A 20,038-nucleotide genomic window follows, 5' to 3' on the forward strand; every position below is an offset into this window, starting at 1 on the left:
GTCACAGGAGCTGTGGTGGTCCTTTTCCAGTGCCTGTAGGAAAAGATAGGCTCTCTTTCCTGACCTAATGACTTTTAACGGCCTTAGGCCGCAAAGCATTGAAATAAGGGGTTGGGGGAGCCATGGAGGCTGCTTTGTGTACTTAACAATCCTGCAAGGCTACCACAGGCTAGGAAAACAAGACCTTGGGGCAGTTCCCAGTGGGATTTTGAGATCCCTGCCATGCTGTGAGCATCTCTTTCAAACAAGCAAGGAAGAAAAGCCTTTTCCAGATTCTTCAGACCCTCTCATTACAGCTGTCTGAGACTGGGCTCATATATCCAGGGTAATTACAGGGCATCAATCACAGAAGCGAGTAATGGGAAGGTTGGGGGTCAGACACGCCTGTCTTGCCTCAGCAAAGCTTTTGGTGCTCAGCTGTTCCCAGCAGGTTTCTTCATCCCTAGCTCATTCAGCACAGAAAGGAACCAGCAGGAAGCAGTCAAGAGGTTGGCCACCCACTGAAAGGCTTAATGAAGAGCTGATGGACCTGGACGGGGAGGAGGTGGGAGCCATGTGGGAGTCCGCCCCCCAGGGGAAAAGCCAAATCTGAAAATAAAGACCTGTGTTAGCACCTACCAAGGACGATCCAGACTTTGGAATCAACAGGATGTAGCATTTGCACAGGCAGACTCTTGCTCATCTCTTTAAGACTGATGTAGTTGCTACTCCCCTGCATGACACTAAACTCCTGTCCAGGAAAAAACGCTGAGTAAAGGGAGAGCCTATTGGGTGGTTTTTTGACCTTTAATCAGAACTCCAGCAAAATCAGGGTCCAGAGGAGAAGGGAACGCAACCTCACAACAAAAGGGAATAACTTCTCAGTTTGTGCCTCTAGGGAGACAGGATATCAATCCTTTAAAGAGGACCTTTCACGAGGTATCACGTCTTCCTGGTTGTTCTTTGGCGATCATGCTTCTGGCCTGCAGCACTGCTTTTCTCATGTGAGCAGAGCATTCCCTTTCTTGATTGCAGCAGGACCAGCTCTTTGTTGTGACAGCCAGCTGTATCCTCCACGTGTCCTGAAATGAGCAGCAGCTGCAGGCAGGCTCCCACCGTTCAGCAGCATCCTTTGTCCTTGAGCTGGAATGCTGTTAGCTGGCGCCACCTTCCAAAGGCCTTAAATAGTAAAGTGGACAAATCAAACATTCCGATTACCCTGGAGGAGTTGCAGCCACCCTCCCAGTACCGGTAAACAAAGCTTTTCCTCTAGCAATTGGCTATGCCAACTGGCTCACCATTCACTCAGAGCCCTTCCTTGTCTCCCCTACGTTCCTGTGGCCAATAAGTGAAATGCAGAGTGCAAATCAATGTGAGACAAGGAAGACCAACATCCCCTCTGCCCTCTAATTTCAGTACTTGCTCACATCTCGTTAAAGGAGGACCTAATCCTGCATGGATCTTTGGGAGGCAGGCAGAGGAGCGAGCTGGCTATTTGAGCTCCAATGCTTTGCCTGCTCACTCAAATTTATAGCAATTTGCTTGCCCCTGGGTGCAAGTCAGCACAGTCCCCCTGCACCAAGGTGGAGCCTGTTTCTTCTCTGAGTGGGCTCTTGAGACGCAGGGGCTTAGTGGATTAACATCTCTGGTAACAGTGGGGAAGGGGGTACGAGTCAGGGAGGTTGACTGCTGACACAAAGCTTTGAAAAACACCCAAAGATGAACCCATATAAAGCTGGACGCTGTTTCCCTTTGTTATGGGCAAGTCCCATTCCCTTTCCCTGAAGCAAGTGCGTTGTGCAGGGAGAGAGATGTGGGGAACACCAGTTGTCCCTTTGGGGTGCTCTTTGGTCCACTGAGGTCCAAGGAATTAAAGCAGTCATAAATGCTTACCTGAGATAGTAGGCTCCTGGCTTCCTCCTCCAAAAAATTCTGCACCACACAGCTTTGCAAATGTCGTCGTCTCCACGCCCTCCAGGCCTTTTCTATCAGCCGCTGCTGGTCCTGCCAGGAAAAGAGGCAGTGCACGGATTAGTTGGGCTCTGGCAGGCAAACTATCTCACTTCCCTCTAGTCCCACCTTGCTTCCAGTTGTTTTCTTGGGTCCCTCTTGAATGGCTTTGCATTGGTAACAGAAAAAGCTGACTACTAACAAAACTCTTGTTTAACCACTGTCTTCTGCAAGTATTGTGGCTAATTAAGTCACAGTACCCTGGGGAAAGGACAGTGCCCCGTCAGTGCGGCAGCACAGCTCCTCAGCAACCGTGGAGGCACTCGCTACACACGCATCCTCTTGTCCCACGGGCCGGTCAGAGCACATCTCACGCAGCTAATGCCCAGGAAGCCAGAGAGAACACAGGTCTGTTCCATAGGTGGCTAGGGCCTGAGCAGAAAAGGGGGCCGAGGGAGGCTGTAGACACCAGAGAGATGTATCAGGAACCCATACAAGGACACATATGGTAATACTTGCTGTGAACTTTTTGCACAGGCTACAGACAATCTATACAAATCACCCTGCCTCAGATTCTCATCTGTAAGATGGGGCAAAGCACAACTAAATATGTGGATATGCCAGCCTGCCGTGCTGGCATTTCAAAGAGAAAGATGGAAAAAGTAGCCACAGCAGGAAACCAGGATTTGTGGTGCACTCTGGTACTTGTTAAGTCCCCAGATCTCATCTCCCAGGACATAAGAGAGGCTGAAAGCAGAGCAGGCTTGCCCAGTAACACCCATCATGGCCACCCTGGTGGCAGTACCAGACACTCACCAACACCTGAGCCAGTATCATCACCCTGCTGGCTTCTTTCCACTGATGCCACCCCCTTGCCAGACAGCGCAGTCTCCTGTCACGCTGGCACCGGCAAAGTATCACCGTGTGATGCCACCACCTCAGATACTTCCTCCTATAGGCAAGGGGGGAAAATAAACTTTATCAGCCCAACAGCCCTACAAGGGAGTCCTTTCCTGATGGCAGCAACAGGAGGAAGCCCAGAGCCCTCCACTCCAGTTACCCAAGCCACTTTTCATCTCGCTCCTCTGAGTCCACCTCTGCTTCGTTCTCCTGAATCCTTGTGTGTGCAGGAGACGGTCCTACCACACCAGATCTCTCCACCAGGTGAGGGAATAGCAGCCTTTCAGCCCTGTTTTGGTTTCTGTAGATCACCAGCCAGCGGTGAATGGCACTGGGAAGAAGCCCAAGAGGGGCAGCTGGTGCCGAACCCTTTCCTCTGCCTTTTCTGCTTTCTAGGAAAGAAAAGAGTAATCACACAGGAGTTAACCTTGGAGCTAGAGAGGGGGAGATCAGAGCTGCCATGAGTCTTTAGTCCTTTGGTTCCTGAACACAGAAGCAACTCACGGAGTTCGACTGCCATGAGCACCTACTCCACAGAGGAATCCCAGTCACGTGGCCGGCAAACACTACTCCCCTTTCCACCCCACTCACACTTCCGACACAGTCCCATGAAAGGAAGAGAGGAAGGGGCATCTTCTTACTCATGGACCAAGACAGAGACATCTTCCTGCTCTTCCTAGCACCTATCAGGGTACTGCGCTGCCGTGAGCACTGGGAAAAGGCAGCTGCTTTTGTCCAGTAGTTGCAGGCCTGCAAAGAGAGATAACACAGCTGCAGCCAAGACTAAACACAATGCGCACAGGCAACAGACACACCGACTAGCCTTAGAGATACATTTATGTTCATATCCCTGCAGGTAGTTTAATGTGCTAGACCCCAGGCTGGAAACTGCACAGATGAGATCCCAGCAGGACTGACTCAGCCCTTCCAAATCAATCGACCTTTTTGTGGTTTGCTAGCTGTGAGTCTTTTGAAAAAAGCTGCAACTCTGACAGCTCACTCTGCTCTGCAGGGACAGTGATTATCCCATATCATCTTTGAGCAGAGAGGAAGAAGCGCTCTCATCTCTCTGGTCAAAATGTCCCCATTCCTTATTGCTGTGCTCCAGATGGTTGCTGCAGTCAGTGCCAGATTACGGTGATGAAGTTGCGTGCACAATCTGTAAAGAATTTCAAGGCAGGGCCTAAGCAGTCACCACAGGTCAAACCAGGTTTTTATACAAGCCTTGACCCTGTACGTCTGTGCCTAGTGACCCAAGTGATGTCTTAATGAGAGAAGGCAGTTAAAAAATAACTGTCTTATAGGGATCTTTGCCTTTTCTTACCTGTTTTACGGTAGCCACAGATCCTAGGTGCAAGGCTTGCTGTCCTCTTGAAGCCAATCGCCAGCGGTGACAGGCTTTACCCCGAGAGGGTCCCTGCCACTTGTTTCTCTCTCCCAGCACCTGCTGTTCAGCTCTCAAGAATTTCACCCTCCACTCAGAAAAGCTCACAACTAGGAGACGGTGCTCTCTGACCCTTCTAAAACAAGAGAGGGCTTCATGCTGCCTCAGTCTATAGGCAGTGACCTGGGCCCAGGTAACCAGGCACCTGGAAAACAATACAAGCACAGAAAAGCAGCGGATGCCTAAAGTCATATTTCCATGTCAGCACTGAACAGGCTAAGAACAAATTCCACCTTCTCACCTCACCCTGCAGTGTCACTCCTAAGTGGTCAAAACAAGCACAAGAGCATTCAGCAAGAAAAAAGCTGTTCCTGTTATTCCTTCTGCAATTAACTTATATCTTTCTCCGTGTTACTTATTTTCCCGGTGCCTTGTCCTTGGGAGTTGTAAGTTCAGACTCCTCCCTACAGTTTCCTTCTGCTAAAATCCTGCCCTGATTTTACTTCAGATTCCCAGCACTGTTACCTCTCAACTCCTCAGAGCCCAGGAGTATGTCTGCTTCCTTCTGGCCATTTTAGCATTTCTCCTTCTTCAAAGACCTCTGCAAATTGAATGTAACATTACACTATGTTTTTCCTTTGCCTACAAAACAAATGCTTTTCCTAGGCTGCCCTGCCAGTACACATAGTGGATCCCCCCCAAAAAAGAACGCCATTAAATTAGTCTTCAGTCTTTTCTCTGTGCCAGCACCTGACCTTTAGGCTGATGCTTGAGCAAGGCTTTTTCCTTATGGGATGAGAATAAACCTGCTAAAACCTCCTTCAGCATGGAACCCAGCAGACTCCTTAAGTCTGCTTGCTGCAGAACCAGGCTGGACTTAAGACAGCACCTTGTTGTCAGGCTCAGATTTTCATTTTTTCTTAGCTGTCACAAATTTAGGGCCTGTGCACATGGGATGTACAACTAGAATAACGCAGCACCTTTATGGAGGCAATTTTATTTAAAAAAAAATTCAGTGTTTACAGAAGTTACTATTAACAGCACTGTAAATCTGGACCCACAATAATCTCTTTATATCTTGCAGGCTGATGCACAGGAAGCCAGTCTTCCTCTGCTACACCAGAAGCCAATCTACTTTTAACTCCTGCCTTGTCCTTTTGGTTCCTTGTTCCACTTGGACTTTCATTACGCAAATCACCCCACTGCACCATAGGGCAGAGGTGTAAATATCCTCTGCCTGGCAGGCTTCTCTGAAGATCAAGAGAATCTATTGTAGGTTACCCTAGCATGAAAAATGCCCCCCTCAGAAGAGACAGGGCTCAGCCTGTACCATATCCAGGTGAGAAATTAGAAGCACGCTCTCATCAAAGGAGGACTCAGAAGGAAGATTAATGGTGGAGACACACTCCACAGGAAGAAGGAACATTAAGGACTTCTCTCAAACACACTTCCCTCTAGGGCGCCACCACACAGATTGATTTGCAGAAGAAAATTCAATTGGGTGGGGTGAGTGCAGAGCCTAAGCATCACAGCCACTGGGTTTTTAGTTGATCTTTCCTCTGCAGACCTTTGCCTCCTCTCAGCCTGAACCTGCAATTTAAAAGGAAATTTGCTAGGGCCAAACCTGCACTTCTCATGCCATACATGAATCCTTGGCATAAATCATCTATTAATTCTCATCCTCCTGAATTATCTCAAAGAGAACGACCTGAACAATTCCTGGTTCATTGCAGCTGGACACTTCCATGCATTTCAGGCAGATGGTAGCCTCACAAAACCAACAAAACAGATTTCAATGGGAAAGCTACTGAACAACAGCTAAGAGAGAAAAGACGTTGTTAATGATTGGCAGCAGACACCTTGCTCTTCAGATTCTTGTGTTTTCAGGATCTGCACCATAATGTAAGACTTCAAAACATACTACAGCTTCACCTATGTTGTAACCAACACCCAGATGAATTGAATATCATTGTTCTCCCCACTCTCCTACAGAAGCTCCATTTACACATGAGTCAGCTGTACTTTCAAACCCAAGGTTTGGTCTGAATACACTGGATTCTCTGCTACATATGTTGCTCTCCACTCAAAGCTTCCCTTGGAAATGCTTTGAGGGAAGGAAACAAACCTGCGCAGGAGAAGATGTTCCCAGAATAAAGCAGCATATTTCTGCTTCCTTGTTTGGCAATACCATGTCTGCAGGACCAGCCTCTTCTTCTCCTGGCAGCTGTGCTGAGCCCATTGCTGCTGCAGCTCTCTCTCAGCATGATTCCCTGCGAGAGAACACACTAGCTTGCTGAGCCCAATGATTTTTTTTTCTATAGCAGAGTCCAGACAAAAGCAGAGAATATATCTGCTGCAAATACCAAATGGGACCAGACTTCCCAAGATTTCCTTCCTCTCTTTAGCAGCTGAAGAGATTGTTCAATTCACCTTCTAGTTTTTTGTTTGCAAGGCAGTCAGACCTTTCCCCCCCCAACCCTTCCCCAAGCAAGGGATCACAGATCACTTCAACTCTCATCTGCAAGGCAGTTTTCCATCAAAAATTGGGAGTGTTCCTTCCCTGGCACAGTGTAAGTACTTAGCACTTAAAGCACTTGGAACCTCTTGGAGGACTGGATCAGGACTGTTAAGCAGCCCCAAAAGATACACTGTGCTCCCACTGAAGCAAAGCCTGACTTGGGTCTGAGGAGATATCTTCAAGCTCGGAATGCTGCATCTGAACTCCATTTAACTCCCCAGCTGCTAAAATGCACTCCTTGATCACTCCTTTGGTAGTGCAGGTAAAGTGAAATCCACCCATTTTCCAAAGGAGCTTCTCCCCTAGCATAAAGCACTACAAAACAGCAGGGCATGCGTCCTGCTTGTAACCACAAGAAGGCAGTGACAGAGACACTGTCCCCTGGTCTAGTATGCGATGTTCCAGAGGAGCAATGCACAGAGTTACAACCAGAAGCGGGACTTTTTCCAACCCAGCCGTTCCCACAGCATCCCTCTCCTACAGCCGCTAGTGCTGCTGTGGGATAACTCACTTTGCCAGGAGGAATGCCAATGCCACAGAGCATCAGCAGTCATCTGGTGAATGTGACGCCTGAATCTCTGGTCAGCTTCCACTTTCTGGGCCAGCCTCTTCTTCCACAGGCTGAAAGCCATCTGGCAGCAATGAATTCGATATTTTAGGGCTGCTGCTGCTTTTTGGTTCTTATTTTCCACAACCCAGTGGTGCCAGCTGAGAAAGGCTCTGAAAAAGACAAAGGTCGTTGGACCAACTGTAGGAACAACTCACAGAGACTCACACCCTTGTAACGGAAACTTTAACAACAAACATACACGTGAGGGAGTTTAGGAACTATATCTGATCTGTTAACATCCACTCCCCAACAAATGTCAGGGGAAACGACGGACAGGGCAAGTTGTAGGGAGTAAGGTGTTCTGTCCTGGCTGTGCCAAGCCTGTTCCTCTCTTCAGCTTCCGAATAAGTAGCGAGCAAGACCAGCTCAGTGGATAGGGCTTGTTATCAGCAGTTCTTGTCCTAATTATTGAGGCATCCCATCAAACCAGAAATGTTTGTGTTCAGAGATAATAATTTTGAAGCAGGAGAAAACCAAAATAATGGGCTGTAAAAATCTCACTGAAGACAGAAAAAGGTAGCTAAAGAAGAATTTTTTTTTTAAAGCAAGTGTCAAAACAGTCTTCAAAACAGACAGCTTTAGGAAACTTCTGGAAAGCGCAATACCTACCGAGACAGCTGAACGAGCCTGCAGTACTGCTGGGCCTTTACAAGTTGCTGAGTCTGAGCTGACCAGACAATGAAGTACCTCCGCAGGCAGCACTTCTCTGCTTGGTGCCAGCAACTCTTCACCTCCTTGTCAGAACTGCAGTCCTATAATCCAGAAAAGCAAAAAAGGGCCTTGAACTGCTGCTGTAACACAGCCACTCCACGCAGCTCAGCCCCTTCTCCTTGCTGCTGTGAATTCTATGATTGCCTACCTCCCTCTTGCTAACCCACACACGCCACGTGAACACCCAGGCATGAGGGTCTAACACATCCCTTTTAAATCCTTGACACAGAGCCAATTTCCAGCTCAGCTGGCAAATGGTAGGGAAGAGTTACCCTGAGAAATGCCTCAATTCCCTAAACCTTCTGTCTGAGAGAGGAGAAAGAACAAAGAGAGAACAGCAGTGAGGCCTTGCATATGCTGATACTGAAACCCAAAGGCTGTCTGCTACACTGGGCTGTGCAGAACACACTTGTACATTTACAGGCGTTGCACTGCTTTTCAGGCTTACCTCTTCCCATGTAGAGTAACTGGTGAAAGGCTGGACATTATTGTCTGGACCCTGCACTGCCAAAGACTGGAACTGACCTCCCACAAACCAATTACTTCTGCAAGACAAAAGTGTCAGGGGAATAGGGAAAGAAAGAAGAGGATAAAGTATCTGGAAAGATACTGTGAGGTGACACGAGGAACTAGCCAGAAGGAAGGAATTCAGCCAGACCAAACTAGGGGCCACTGCTACCAGCACCCCAAGGAAGCAGCCTGCAACTCACCCAGATCCAACGCTCCGTGGAGGAAAGGAGGCCTGCAAGTAGAGCTCCCCACCCCGCTCAGCTGGCAGCTCTGCACATTGGTGTAGTTGCAGGAAGGAACTGTAACACGGCATGCGTGTGACATCCTCAGCAGTGAGAATGGAGGAGAAGCTCTGCTGGCTGCTGTCACTAAAACTGTATTCCTGCAGGTATGGAGGGAAGGACATGCTGTGAGGTAAGTGTCCTCGCAATGGCGTCACTTAGCGAACAGTTCTGACCATGCCATTTTCTCCTCTTTTTGGCAAGGATTTGGGGAAATCCAGGATGCATCCAAAGGAACTGCAGGCTAGCAAGTACAGCTCTGGAGTACAAACATATAAGTGATGGGAAAGTTATTTCTATACTGAATAGTTATACAGCTATTTCTCTACCGAGAAAAGGGGAAACGGGCATATGCACTTTCTCAGTGATGAGGCTCTTTGTACCTCATCCCTTCCACTTTGCAGCCACAAACAGGAGCAAGGGCACAAGAGACCTCACTAGCTCAGCACCTCCCTCACTAAATGATGAACCAGGAAGGGCACAGAGAGAAGTGACTTTATGATTTCTGATTACATTTAAACTCCAGGACCCTACGGGCTCTGTGCTCTTCAGGCCTAAATACTAAGCACAGTTCGCTGATGACAGTATCCTGTTGAAGCAGAAATTTTCCCCCGAAAAATTCCAGCAATTTAATACCTCTGGGCAGTCTGGGTGAATCAAGAATTCCTCACCTTTTCCAAAGAGCTTTGAGAGGCCAGAGTAGCTGGAGCACTGCTGCCAAAGCCAGATGATGTTGACAGGTCCTCAGAAAACAGCACGGCAAGAGGTTCTTCATAGACAGTCCTGTGCGAGTGCTTAGGACTTTGTTCAGTTGTCTTCATCATGAGACACTTTTGGCGCCATAATTGCACAGCTTTTCTGAGTCTACGCTGCTCCAAAGCCTGAGAGAAAGAACTGAGACAGAATATATTGAGACAGTGAGGTGACTGAAAAGGGGACACTAGTACAGACACGATGGACGACAGATGGTAAAAAGGGTTCTTCCAGAAAGACCAGGAAGTCAAGTGGACACTACTACTGAGGGCAGGGCTCCAGGAACTGGCCCTTCTTCACTCACTCAGCTCTGTGATGCTCGCACAGCCTTGCTTTCCACAGCAGATATACTCTCTGGAGCTTCACCTTTTGGCAGAAGTCATCAAAAGAGTAGCCTGTTTTCTCAGGAAACCATCTCTCTACACTCCACAATGGCTGATCTTCATGCCTCTTTGTCGCAGGCTTGTCAGCTACGCAGTTTATAACTGGCCCTTAACCAGTTATGGAGAATGACAACAGATAACATTTGTCAGAAGGCTTTCTTAAGAAGCTCAGTCCAGCCCAGCCCAGCCCAGCCCTCACACTGCTTCTTCTCAGCAAGGTCTAAGACTTTCTGCTAGGTTTATGAAGCAGAGCAACAAATCTCCCTGTAGCTTCACTGACATGTTCAGAACAACTAGTCTTCTACCCGCTCCGGTTTGTTAATACCACGTATCATCTGAGCCTCTGTTATCAGGCTGTTTTCAGCTGGTTTTCATCATACAAGAGGAGGAAGGAGCCTAAGCACCTCCAAATCTTACATTCTGCACAGGCCCCAAGCTGCTCACCATAATGCTGCCTCCATCGTAGGAGGAAGAAGTTCACCATTGCCTGCTTATCACTGTCTCTGACCTGTAGCATCTGAACCCATTTCTGGAAGTATTTCCTCCGTGATACTGCTCTGAGATGGGACAGGTTGCACCTGTAAAGCGCTTTCTGCTCTACAATCTCCTTCCATGCACTGAAGCACCTGAGAAACCAAAGGAAAATAAAACAACATAGAAAACCATGTGAAGAGTGTACAAGCTTGTGTCTCGTCCTAAGACTCAGTTTAGTTCAGGAAAGACAGACAGGTAGAACCTGTTGTCTTCTGAGCTTCTATTCATTTATTTCATTTAAAAGCCACTGTCCTGCTTGGAGCACAGCAGCACAGTGGATGCTCTCGGGGTTTGGTCTTTCAGGACATCAAAGGTCAGGACCAAAAAGCTTTGGCAGTGCAAAGGAGGCAAGTCATAACACCTCTGGCCACAGTTGCTCCTTTTCGTGTTTCTATCTCTACTTTATTAAGTCCTAAACCAAAAGAATAGATGCCTTTAAGATGGAACAACATATCACTGGGTTGGCTCTGTCATTCCTTGGTCTTTCACAGTGAACAGACTTTTCATGTGAAAAATAGACCTCATCAACTTACCGAGAGACCAAGTTTCTTTGTATCCGATTTGTCAGTGCTAAAATCTGTTCCGTTTCCAAGCATCGGAAACGCCAAACCCAGAAGGCGTTTCGTAGCTGCTTCTTTTCCAGCAAAGCACGGGCTTCCAAAAGCCTGGCTTCCTCTTTGCTCAGCAGCTCCTTCTGCAGGCACCACAGTCTGAAAGCTGCTGTGTTGCAGGGCAGGAAGAGAGTGACAGGAAGAAAAATAACTTAGAAGAACTTCAAACAACTTAGCACCACACAGCAAACATCCCCTGGCTGAACTCCAGTTGTCTGAGAAAGGGCACTTAGGGGAGAGCGCTCACATTGCTGGAGCAACAGCATCTGCTGCACCTGAATTAGTACAAGGAACAAGGCAAAAGGTGCATGACACGGTGAGTGGGCCACCCTCCACCATCACAGATACTGGCCCAGCTATTTGCAGCATCAGGTTCTGAAAAAGTCCAGTAAAAGCGACACAAACTAAGAAATGTGGTAAAACTGTAATTACCTCCAAGCTATTCCAAGGCTACGGAATGCGTGCTTACCAGCTAGCCGTCTCATATCTCTGATTGCTTCAGCTCTCCAGCGGAACTCATCTCCTCTCTGCCTACGATGAAGCTGTGTCCACAGTCCTCCCTCCACCCTGAAAGAGTCACAAGCATGCTTTAACATCCATCTGTCCCAAGAGGCACTCAGAGAACAGAGTCTTCCTTCTCCCTAGGTAGTTCTCTCTTTTTGTCTGGACTTGTTCTTCCACCTTCACAGAATCAGAAGTCACAACAAAAGGTTTTTCTTTTGACACCTCTAGTGTCCTGCTGGAGGCTGTAGTATTGCCTCACTCCAGCCTCATTTACACCTGTATCATATATGCAGGTGATACCTGAACTCAAGAAATAATACAGGAGTATTTCTGTCAGACACTCAAATCAGGCTGAAATCACTAGTGCATGGAAGCTCTGGAATAGGATTGTTTAGTTCTTAAAACTAAGTTACTAATTCTTGCAGTGCTTATCTGCACCAATACATCCAAGGACCTGGAAACAAGTTTCCCACCATGTGAGAAAAATTTCTCCCTGTGCTTGTAAAACTCCACTTTTCCATGATAAGAGAATGCTCTCAGCTTACCTACAGGCCTGCTCAGCTTCCTTTGAGTATCCTACTGTAAGCTGGTGCTGAGCTGAGGTTGTCATAGTTGCTAATCTTCCTACTCCCAAAAGCCCCACTGATGAACTTTGGGTATAAGAATATGGCTCAGGCTGCAGAGATTGCTTCTTGTTCCGTTTTGCCACAGCTTCCTTCCACTGAAAGAGAAACCACATGATTAGAACAAACTGCAGGCAGAGTATCAGTATCAGGGTCCACATCACTGAATTTCACACAGGGTACCCCTTCCTCCTCCCTATCCAAACAGGATTTCTGCCTTCTCTGACTGCGCAACAGAAAACTCATGGCACCCCTTCCACTGTCCCTAGCCCGTTCTCACCCTGCAGAAGCTGGCAGCTAGCAGAGCCGAGGCATGTCTCTGCTGGGCTTCCTCCAGCTGCATCTTCCTCTGGTGCACAGCGCACTGCAAAGCCCCAAGGCCCTTCCGAAGCAGTTGCTGCCTGTAAAGCTGCCTGGCTGCAGCCCTTTTGCAGAGGATGTGTCCCCTCCATGCTTGGAAACACCTAGTTAGCATTTGTCTGTTACACAAGTGCTGGAAACTTAGAGAAAAAAACAAAAGTGAGCTCCAGTTAACAGAAAGGAAAGTTAAACATAGCCAGGAGGTGGCAATCAGAGTTCAGCCATCAAGGTGAAGAGGTATTTCAAATCATTCTCTCTAAAGAGTGAAAATCCTAACGCCTCACACCAAATTAAGGTATCACCGTTGCTAAATTGGCAGCAATCTCACACGGATCTTATCCGCAGGTCACAAATTTGAATCCCATCTCATGGATAAGCCCAGTTCTTGATCTTCACTAACTATGCAGTGAGCATGCCAGAATTTGCTGCACTGAAAAGTAGAGTACATGGTACCAGTGCTTTTCATTGCAACAACCAAGGTGAAATTTAGGAGCTAGAATTTAGAAGATACAGACATTTTTTAGAGCATGATCCATTCTAGATGGCAACCGTTTGAAAAGAAGTGGATGCAGGCCTGAGCAAACCATGGCAGAATAACGTAGGTTAAATCCTAAAACCAAATGCTCCCAGGAACGTGGCTCCTTAGCTACTTTCCAGCAGTTTTCCTCCCATTAACTACCAGCACACTCATACGTAAACACAGTCTTTTTACCTTTGCTCATTCACTTTACATGACCAGAAGCTCTTCTCTGACCCCTGCGAACAGACATAAGACAGTAACTCACATGATTATTCACGCTACTCTACTCTGTTGAAGAATTTGTCTGCGTCCAGCATGGCAAGTCATTTTGGATGGAGACCAGGACAGTGCTGCCTCTGGGTAGTGTATTATGTCAGATGCCTTTGACACTGCCCCACCATTGCCCTGTGAATACTCTTACATACTTCAGACATGGAAAAGCACAGCAAAACTGATATCTCAGGGCCCTGCAACTATGCACGGAGTAAAACCCAGTTTAATGCTTTCCCTCTGCGTGTAGAGCTAGAGAATATATAAACAGGTGTTTACATTGCCAAGAACAACCAAGTAAACAAACTGGTCTTCAGGAAGAAGCATGTGAGACAGAAAGATGCGTACATTGGGATGGAGCAGGAGATTGAAGAGAGGCAATTCTGACCATTCAGTGCCAGAAAAAACTATAGGACAAGCATCCCCATCACTGTTGGGCCTCAACTCTGCACCTCTAGCAAGAAGCAGAAGCAAGCACAAGTAATAGCTGTGAACAGGGATGCTACACAGTGAGCACACCCTCACCTCTCTGGAGACAGTTTCCTGTGTCTGGCTCCCTTCTTCACAGCACCATGGCTCTTTGGCACTCCTCTCCACCGATGGTTCTTCAGACTGGCCAACATTGGCATCGGCTCGCCAATTTCTCCAGCTGCTCTGGTGGGAGTATTTGTTCCTTCTTCCTTCTCTGCTCACGTTCATACGATCTATGCCAGAATATTTACCAAAGCCTTCTTCAACCTGAATACCAAAAGGGCTGGACTTGCTGCTGCCCACCACTGGCATTCTTCTGGCTGCTCGTGATCTAGAGTCACGCACCCCTTCTGACTCTTTGCTGGACTTAACACGAGGTTCAGAGTTGTTGACTTCTACAGATTTAGTACTAAGCTGCTGGACTGATCTAAACTCGTTATCTCCAGGAGTAGAAGTGACTCTAATGCACACCTCCCTTGGAGTCCCATACACAGCTACACCAACGTTCATCTGAGCCCCCCCCAAATCTGTCTCCAGTGACACCTGCAGACCCTCTGAATACAGACTGGCTGGAAGGTCTTTCCTCCAAGATGCAGCACATGGGAATCCCCCAGTAGACATCTCCTCTCCTTTAAGGACCTTTTCAGGGGAATTTCTTTTTGTGTGAACATAAAGACTACCAGTTTCCAGAGCTGGCTTTGTCTGGGACTGGCATCTGAAATAAGGGGAGAAATTGTAGGAGGAATCTGCTTCTGTTTCCACTAACCCACCAGAGCCCCCCCCAGAAGCGAGGGTTTCTGGCTGGATGTCACCTGAAATTTTGGTTCTCCACATGGTCGAGCCAATGTATCCATATCTGTGAGAGACAGAGAGAGGTTCTGCACAACTGAAGTCCCTTGCCACTGCACTAAGGCTCCAGTCTTTAGCAAATGGGACACCCCATTTCAATCTTGCCTGAGCAGCACTGGTCTTTACTCCAGCTAGCTGTTCTCCTGCGCTCAGGATACCAGGAGCTGAATCATCAGGAGCAAAGCACAAACTGCCACTGACTGGAGAAGACTTGGGCTCCAGAGGGAGGGAGCCCCATATCCCCATCAAGGCAGTTTCTTGCTTAAGCCTCTGGATTGAACAGTATAAGCGAGCAGAAATCTGTGAGGATTGCAAAAGAGACTGAAGGGACTCCAAACTAGATGGATCAAGATCCCCCAAGGTCAGGGCTGAACTACGACAAGCATTCACTCTTTCACTTGAGCTCCTTGAAGAGGGACACACCACTAATTCATGCCTAAGAGAGGAATCTACACTATGAGATGACAAACGTTCATTGACCTGTGAAGGGTTCACAGGATCCATACAAGAAGCAGCGGGAGGCTGATGCTGTTGCTTTTCCACTGGATAGGCACTATTCTTGTTCCTACTTTCTAAAAGGCTATGGCGAGCAGTGTGTATAGAGCAGCTTTCTGATGGTGGTGTTGAAGAAAGTCAATATTCTCACTCCTTCTCCCTTCTAAACTATAAGCCTCAAGGAGTGAGCATCTCTGAGGGAGTTTCACAGCAGGGACCGCTGACAAAGCAAGACGGGGAATCCTGTGAGCCACACTTAGAGCTGTGCTGCTGCAGCCTAGAGCAGAGATTATTCTGCTGTGGGAAGCAGGAACTGGAGAACTGCCTGGTGGTGTCCCGGAATGGCTGAGAAGGGCAGGAGAGATTAGTCTGTCTCAGACTGGGATCTCTTCCCAGCTGACAGAGGTGTGGTACACAGCCGGCCTCGTTCTGCTCTCTCGCTGGGAGTTATACTGAATGCCGCAGCCCCAAGCCAGTGATGAGAAATGTCTACTCGACTTCTAGTGCCCAAACACAGATCAACATTCATGTTCTGAATGTTTCTTTGCTCTGGAAGAAAATAAGAAGAAATATAAACAAAGGAGCATGCATATTTCTCACCACATCTTCCCTAGTTTGCCAAAGGCTTTGGGTACTTTTGTTACAAATTTCTTGTCTCCGATCCACCAGCTTCAGTCCTGAAAGTATTACAGACACTGCTGTCTTCCTGTTTCTCAGCAGAAAATCATGTCTGGCAGAGCAGGAATGACTGAAGGGAACAGACTCAGTTCTCAACAGAAAACCTGGAAAACAAAGACTTCCAGCATTATGCATGCACCTGCGGCCTCAAAAAGAACTTGTTGCTAGCAAGGATGAGTTATCCTCCTGCCATGACATGCTTTTCCAGAATGCTTTACATCTAACCAGATCTACGTGACACCAAACAAGAACAGGTCTAAAGGAAAATGGTTTTACAGAAGTCAGTGCAACATGGTTCCAGCTGGAGTACAATGCTTACCCCTCGTCATTGATTGGAAATCCAGCTCAGCTCTCCTCCACACTTGTATTTTCTCCAGGGCTGGTAGGAAAGGCAGTGTCTCAACTTAAGGTACTGCTTAACAAGTGAAAATCTGTTCACATATCATGCTACGGCCCTGCAAAGGTTCAAGGTTATGCAGGCCCATTTCTTCTTGTCCACACTAAAGGATAAAACCATGCTTACACATCCAGAGAACCTACATTGTCTCCTAACCTTGAAGAGTTACAGCATAGGTGGGAGACCTAATATGCACTCTAGCCGCTGAGTCAGATGGTTATATATATCTCTCGTGCAGAGCAGATTTGTAAGTTGCTGCTAACAGGTAAGTGCAATTCGATGGGACTATGCTTTCATTCCCTCAAATTTGAAAAGGAAGTTCTCAATCACTCTGTCATTCTAACCACTATTCTTTCCCACCCCCCTTTTAAAGAATGGAAAGGGTATCGTGAAAAGACACACATAGCTATGTAATCTGAAAAGAAAGTGACAGCAGGCCTGTGAAATCAATGCCCACTGTTTTTTTCAAACATATTTGAATACCAGAAAGCCTCCTGTCAAACTGCACTCTGTTTCCAAACTATGCTTATCTCATTCTCTTCTATGAAAGCATCTGAGCCTCAGTCATCCCTGTTTGCAAACAGCCCGCTCGTCCTTCTCACATGCCAACTGCTTCAGCGATCACCACAAACTGGGGAGTAAACTCAGTTACTAAAGCCACAGGAGATAGTAATGCAGTGTTGCAATTATCCTTGGGAACTGCCTTTCACACTTCACCAAGTGTACCGTGAACAGAAAGATCCCATTATTTTTTCTGGACAAGTAGAAGTTGGCAACTAAGAGTGAACAGACAAAGCATGGCTGCCTTCTTTAGGGTGCCTATCACTGCATGAAGTGTAACCACAAAACGCAGTGCCTGGTGTTCTGAAGAAGCACTCCTTGCATCCCAGGAATATCCGGCCAACTGGTAATGTATCACAAAAGGGTGATATAAAGGAATTGAACTGTGAAAGGACATGAAACCATCATGTTTATTTCTGCTGTTTTGCCCCATGAACACCTGGAACCTGGCACTGGACTACTTCTATGCTCAAAAATGTAGACATAATGTATTTTCTTGATGACTCATGAGATTTTTTTTTAGTTCTCCATTTCAGTTCTTTCTGCCAGGTACACCAGGTTCTCAACACATTACCTAAAAAAGATCATGGCAGTGTTCTTCACCTCACTCATTCCTAATTTCAGTCTCATTGAGATTAGGAAGAGATAGAGTCCTTTAAAAATCATGTTTGTCTGCCTTCCCAAAATTGCCATTCACACCTTCAATGTAACCACTTCTATGCAGTGGTTACTCTTACTCAAAAGGCAACAAGATTTTATGAAGTGCTTTTAAAGGCTAAAAGAGGTACTCAAGGCAAGCGACAGATTTTGCAAACTGCAAAAATCCAAGAACAATGGATTTCATATTAGCTTTGATGTTTCCAACTAAATCATTTAACGCACGCTTACTCTATACACATTGCAAGCAACACACTAACACATTAAAACCTGAAACAAATCCAATTAAGCAAACAAAAATGAAGCTGATCAATGTACTTCTGTTGTTAGAAGCAAAAGGAATAGAACAGTTCATGAGAAGTAAATCAAGCCCTTTCAAGTGAATGCCATTTCAGCACTATGATGGCAATGACAGACCCATAATAAACATAAGCACCGCACAATGATAATTTTCCCATCCTTGCAGACCAAGGCTGATCCATTTCACGTTGCAAGTTGGGACTGGCGATCAGTCCAAGATCACACTTCACCTGCCTTTGAAACAAGGCTTTTCCCCCACTGCTCAGCCTTACAGACCAAACCATCGCTGCCACCACGCGAGCCTCTCGTTGCCACTTTGGGAGCAACAGGCACGTGCCAAGTGCTCTTCCCTTAACCAGACAGAGGTCAGTTACTGCTCCAGCAGCTGAGGAACGGCCGCACAGCAGCACCCGTGGCATGCTGCCATCCAAGACCCAGCCGGTGTCCCGGGACGGGGTGGTGGGAGCGGGAGGGCTGTCACCCATGGTCCCAGCCCGGGGGAGCCATTTCAGGCCTGCTCTAGCTGGCACAGCCGTGGCGCACACCTCAGGCCCCCACTCAGCATCCCCGACAGCTCCCCGTCACCTCTCCTCGTAGCCACTTACTCACTGCGACAGCCGCCGGCGGACACACTGCTGGGCCTCGCCAGAACCTCAGGGACGGGACACACGCCTCTGCATGCCTGCGCCTCCGAGCACAGGGGCAAACCCGCCGCTTTGTCCCCCGCTTAACGGCCAAACCTCAGCAGCGATGGCGCTCCAGCTGGGTCGCTGTAAGCAGCTTATCCCCCGCGATTAGCAACGCCGCCTGTCACCGGGGCTGCAGATGGCCACGGGAAAGCCGCTCTCACCCACGGGTAATTAAAGCTGCGGCCTGAAGGCAGCCCAGACCAGGCAGCGCCTCAGGAGAGGGGGTGCGCTCTCCTCCTCGCCCTGTGAGGCACCCCAAAGCCGCCATCTCCCCACTCCCATCAGCGGCTCTGGGCAGCGTGGCGGGGCCCCGTGGCCACCCCTGAGAGATGGCGGGCGAGCCCAGCCTGGGCTGGCAGCCATGCTGCGGCCTCCTGCCTGAGGGGTGCTGGTGCTGAAGGAGACACCTGCAGCGGGCGGGTGGTGGTTAATCCTAGAGAGCTGCTAGCTCATCACCAGAAGAAAAACAAAACAAAACCAAACCCAAAAAACCCCAACCAAAACCACAACCTGGCACATCAAGGACCCGAAGATTTAAAATAAAAAAATAAAAAAAAAAGAAAACCAAAACCTGAGCAGCATCACACCCACTGCATGTCGAGGCTGAGGGGACCCCGCTGACAAGCCGCAAGGAGCCCCACGGTGAGGCCAGGCTGCCGGGATCAGCAAGGCTGTGCTGAAGCACAACAGGCTCGATGAATCCCCACACGCCCTAATAAACCAGGTATCAATCCAAGAGCATGTTGGTGCTTACCGTAAGCACTGCCGAAACAAACACCCTCCTCCTCAGAAGCCAGGAGAGGGGCCTTGTTTTTATCATCACCTCTCTGAATCACTGCCTAAAATAGCTATCCTTGAGGCACAGTAAGCCTCCTGCCTTACTCTGCTCCCCTGAGCTCCCAGACGTGCTGAATTCTCCACAGAAAAGTGCCCAGCGGGTTAGCTAGATGGGTATTAATAGATTTTGTGGTGTCTTTCACAGTGGAGAATGGCTGGGAAGGCCTTGCTAGATGTAACTCTTTGTGCAAATATACAAAAAGCATTACATTCAAAACAGTTGTTTTCAGTCTGTGCTTCACAGGTCTAGGGAAGAAAAAAGCCTGAGTATTTAAATGCATTATTCAGGGATCCGTGGGTCACTGTACAGTTCTGAAGAGCTGAAAAAATACATTAACTGAATGAAGGCCCACTCTGCAATTCCACAAGCCCCAGGAATTTCTGCCTACCTATTCCTCTTTCCTCCCCATCTGATCACAAGAGCAGACTGATTCCTATTCCTATGCCTGCAAAATGAACGCACAACACTCACATTGGGAGAGTAAACCAGACTATTGCACTCCTATGGCATTTACCATGTGCTTGGTCCAAGCATAAATGGTGATGGTCCAGGTACAGCAGCAGGTCACTGCAGTGCTTGTGCAGTGTAGTGGAGGAAGCATCTGGGTATGTATAAAGTGATCAAACTTGGGAGAATATTGCTTGGTTTTAAAAATATAAATGACATGGTTCTAGAGGTTAGAGCAAAGGTAACAGGGCTCTT

General features: G+C 47.8%; 2 protein-coding genes across 2 annotated transcripts; both read right to left on the bottom strand.

Moving 5' to 3' along the window:
- Nucleotides 1-772: 772 nt before the first annotated feature.
- Nucleotides 773-10,152, bottom strand: C19H1orf167 (chromosome 19 C1orf167 homolog). Its single transcript, XM_075114036.1, has 13 exons — nt 9,901-10,152; nt 9,515-9,737; nt 8,763-8,944; nt 8,501-8,597; nt 7,951-8,093; nt 7,243-7,451; nt 6,339-6,483; nt 4,154-4,418; nt 3,471-3,579; nt 2,990-3,221; nt 2,746-2,881; nt 1,873-1,983; nt 773-1,158 (listed from the first exon to the last, which is right to left on the bottom strand). The coding sequence occupies exons 2-13, from the start codon at nt 9,665-9,667 to the stop codon at nt 1,099-1,101; spliced, it is 1,842 nt and encodes a 613-aa protein (XP_074970137.1). The 5' UTR covers nt 9,668-9,737; nt 9,901-10,152; the 3' UTR covers nt 773-1,098.
- Nucleotides 10,153-10,183: 31 nt separating this feature from the next.
- Nucleotides 10,184-14,725, bottom strand: LOC142066535 (uncharacterized). The gene is made up of 7 exons (XM_075114037.1): nt 13,927-14,725; nt 13,324-13,367; nt 12,532-12,751; nt 12,174-12,349; nt 11,594-11,691; nt 11,047-11,233; nt 10,184-10,605 (listed from the first exon to the last, which is right to left on the bottom strand). Exons 1-7 carry the CDS (start codon nt 14,704-14,706, stop codon nt 10,329-10,331), a joined length of 1,782 nt encoding a protein of 593 aa, XP_074970138.1. The 5' UTR covers nt 14,707-14,725; the 3' UTR covers nt 10,184-10,328.
- Nucleotides 14,726-20,038: the final 5,313 nt, after the last annotated feature.

This window comes from Phalacrocorax aristotelis, chromosome 19 (genome assembly GCF_949628215.1).
Source record: "Phalacrocorax aristotelis chromosome 19, bGulAri2.1, whole genome shotgun sequence".
Lineage (NCBI taxonomy): Eukaryota > Metazoa > Chordata > Aves > Suliformes > Phalacrocoracidae > Phalacrocorax > Phalacrocorax aristotelis.

Bases quoted from the DNA above. Each gene is read 5' to 3' on its own strand.
- C19H1orf167 (XM_075114036.1), bottom strand. From the start codon at position 9,667: ATGATGAAGACAACTGAACAAAGTCCTAAGCACTCGCACAGGACTGTC. The intron at 8,945-9,514 runs GTGAGGAATTCT...CCATACCTGCAG, and splicing joins CTCAAAGCTCTTTGGAAAAG to GAATACAGTTTTAGTGACAG. The intron at 3,222-3,470 runs GTAAGAAGATGC...TTTCTTTCCTAG, and splicing joins GTCTCTGTCTTGGTCCATGA to AAAGCAGAAAAGGCAGAGGA.
- LOC142066535 (XM_075114037.1), bottom strand. From the start codon at position 14,706: ATGTGGAGAACCAAAATTTCAGGTGACATCCAGCCAGAAACCCTCGCT. The intron at 12,752-13,323 runs GTAAAAAGACTG...TTTTTCTCTAAG, and splicing joins TGTAAAGTGAATGAGCAAAG to TTTCCAGCACTTGTGTAACA. The intron at 11,692-12,173 runs GTAAGCTGAGAG...TGACTCTTTCAG, and splicing joins GAAGCTGAGCAGGCCTGTAG to GGTGGAGGGAGGACTGTGGA.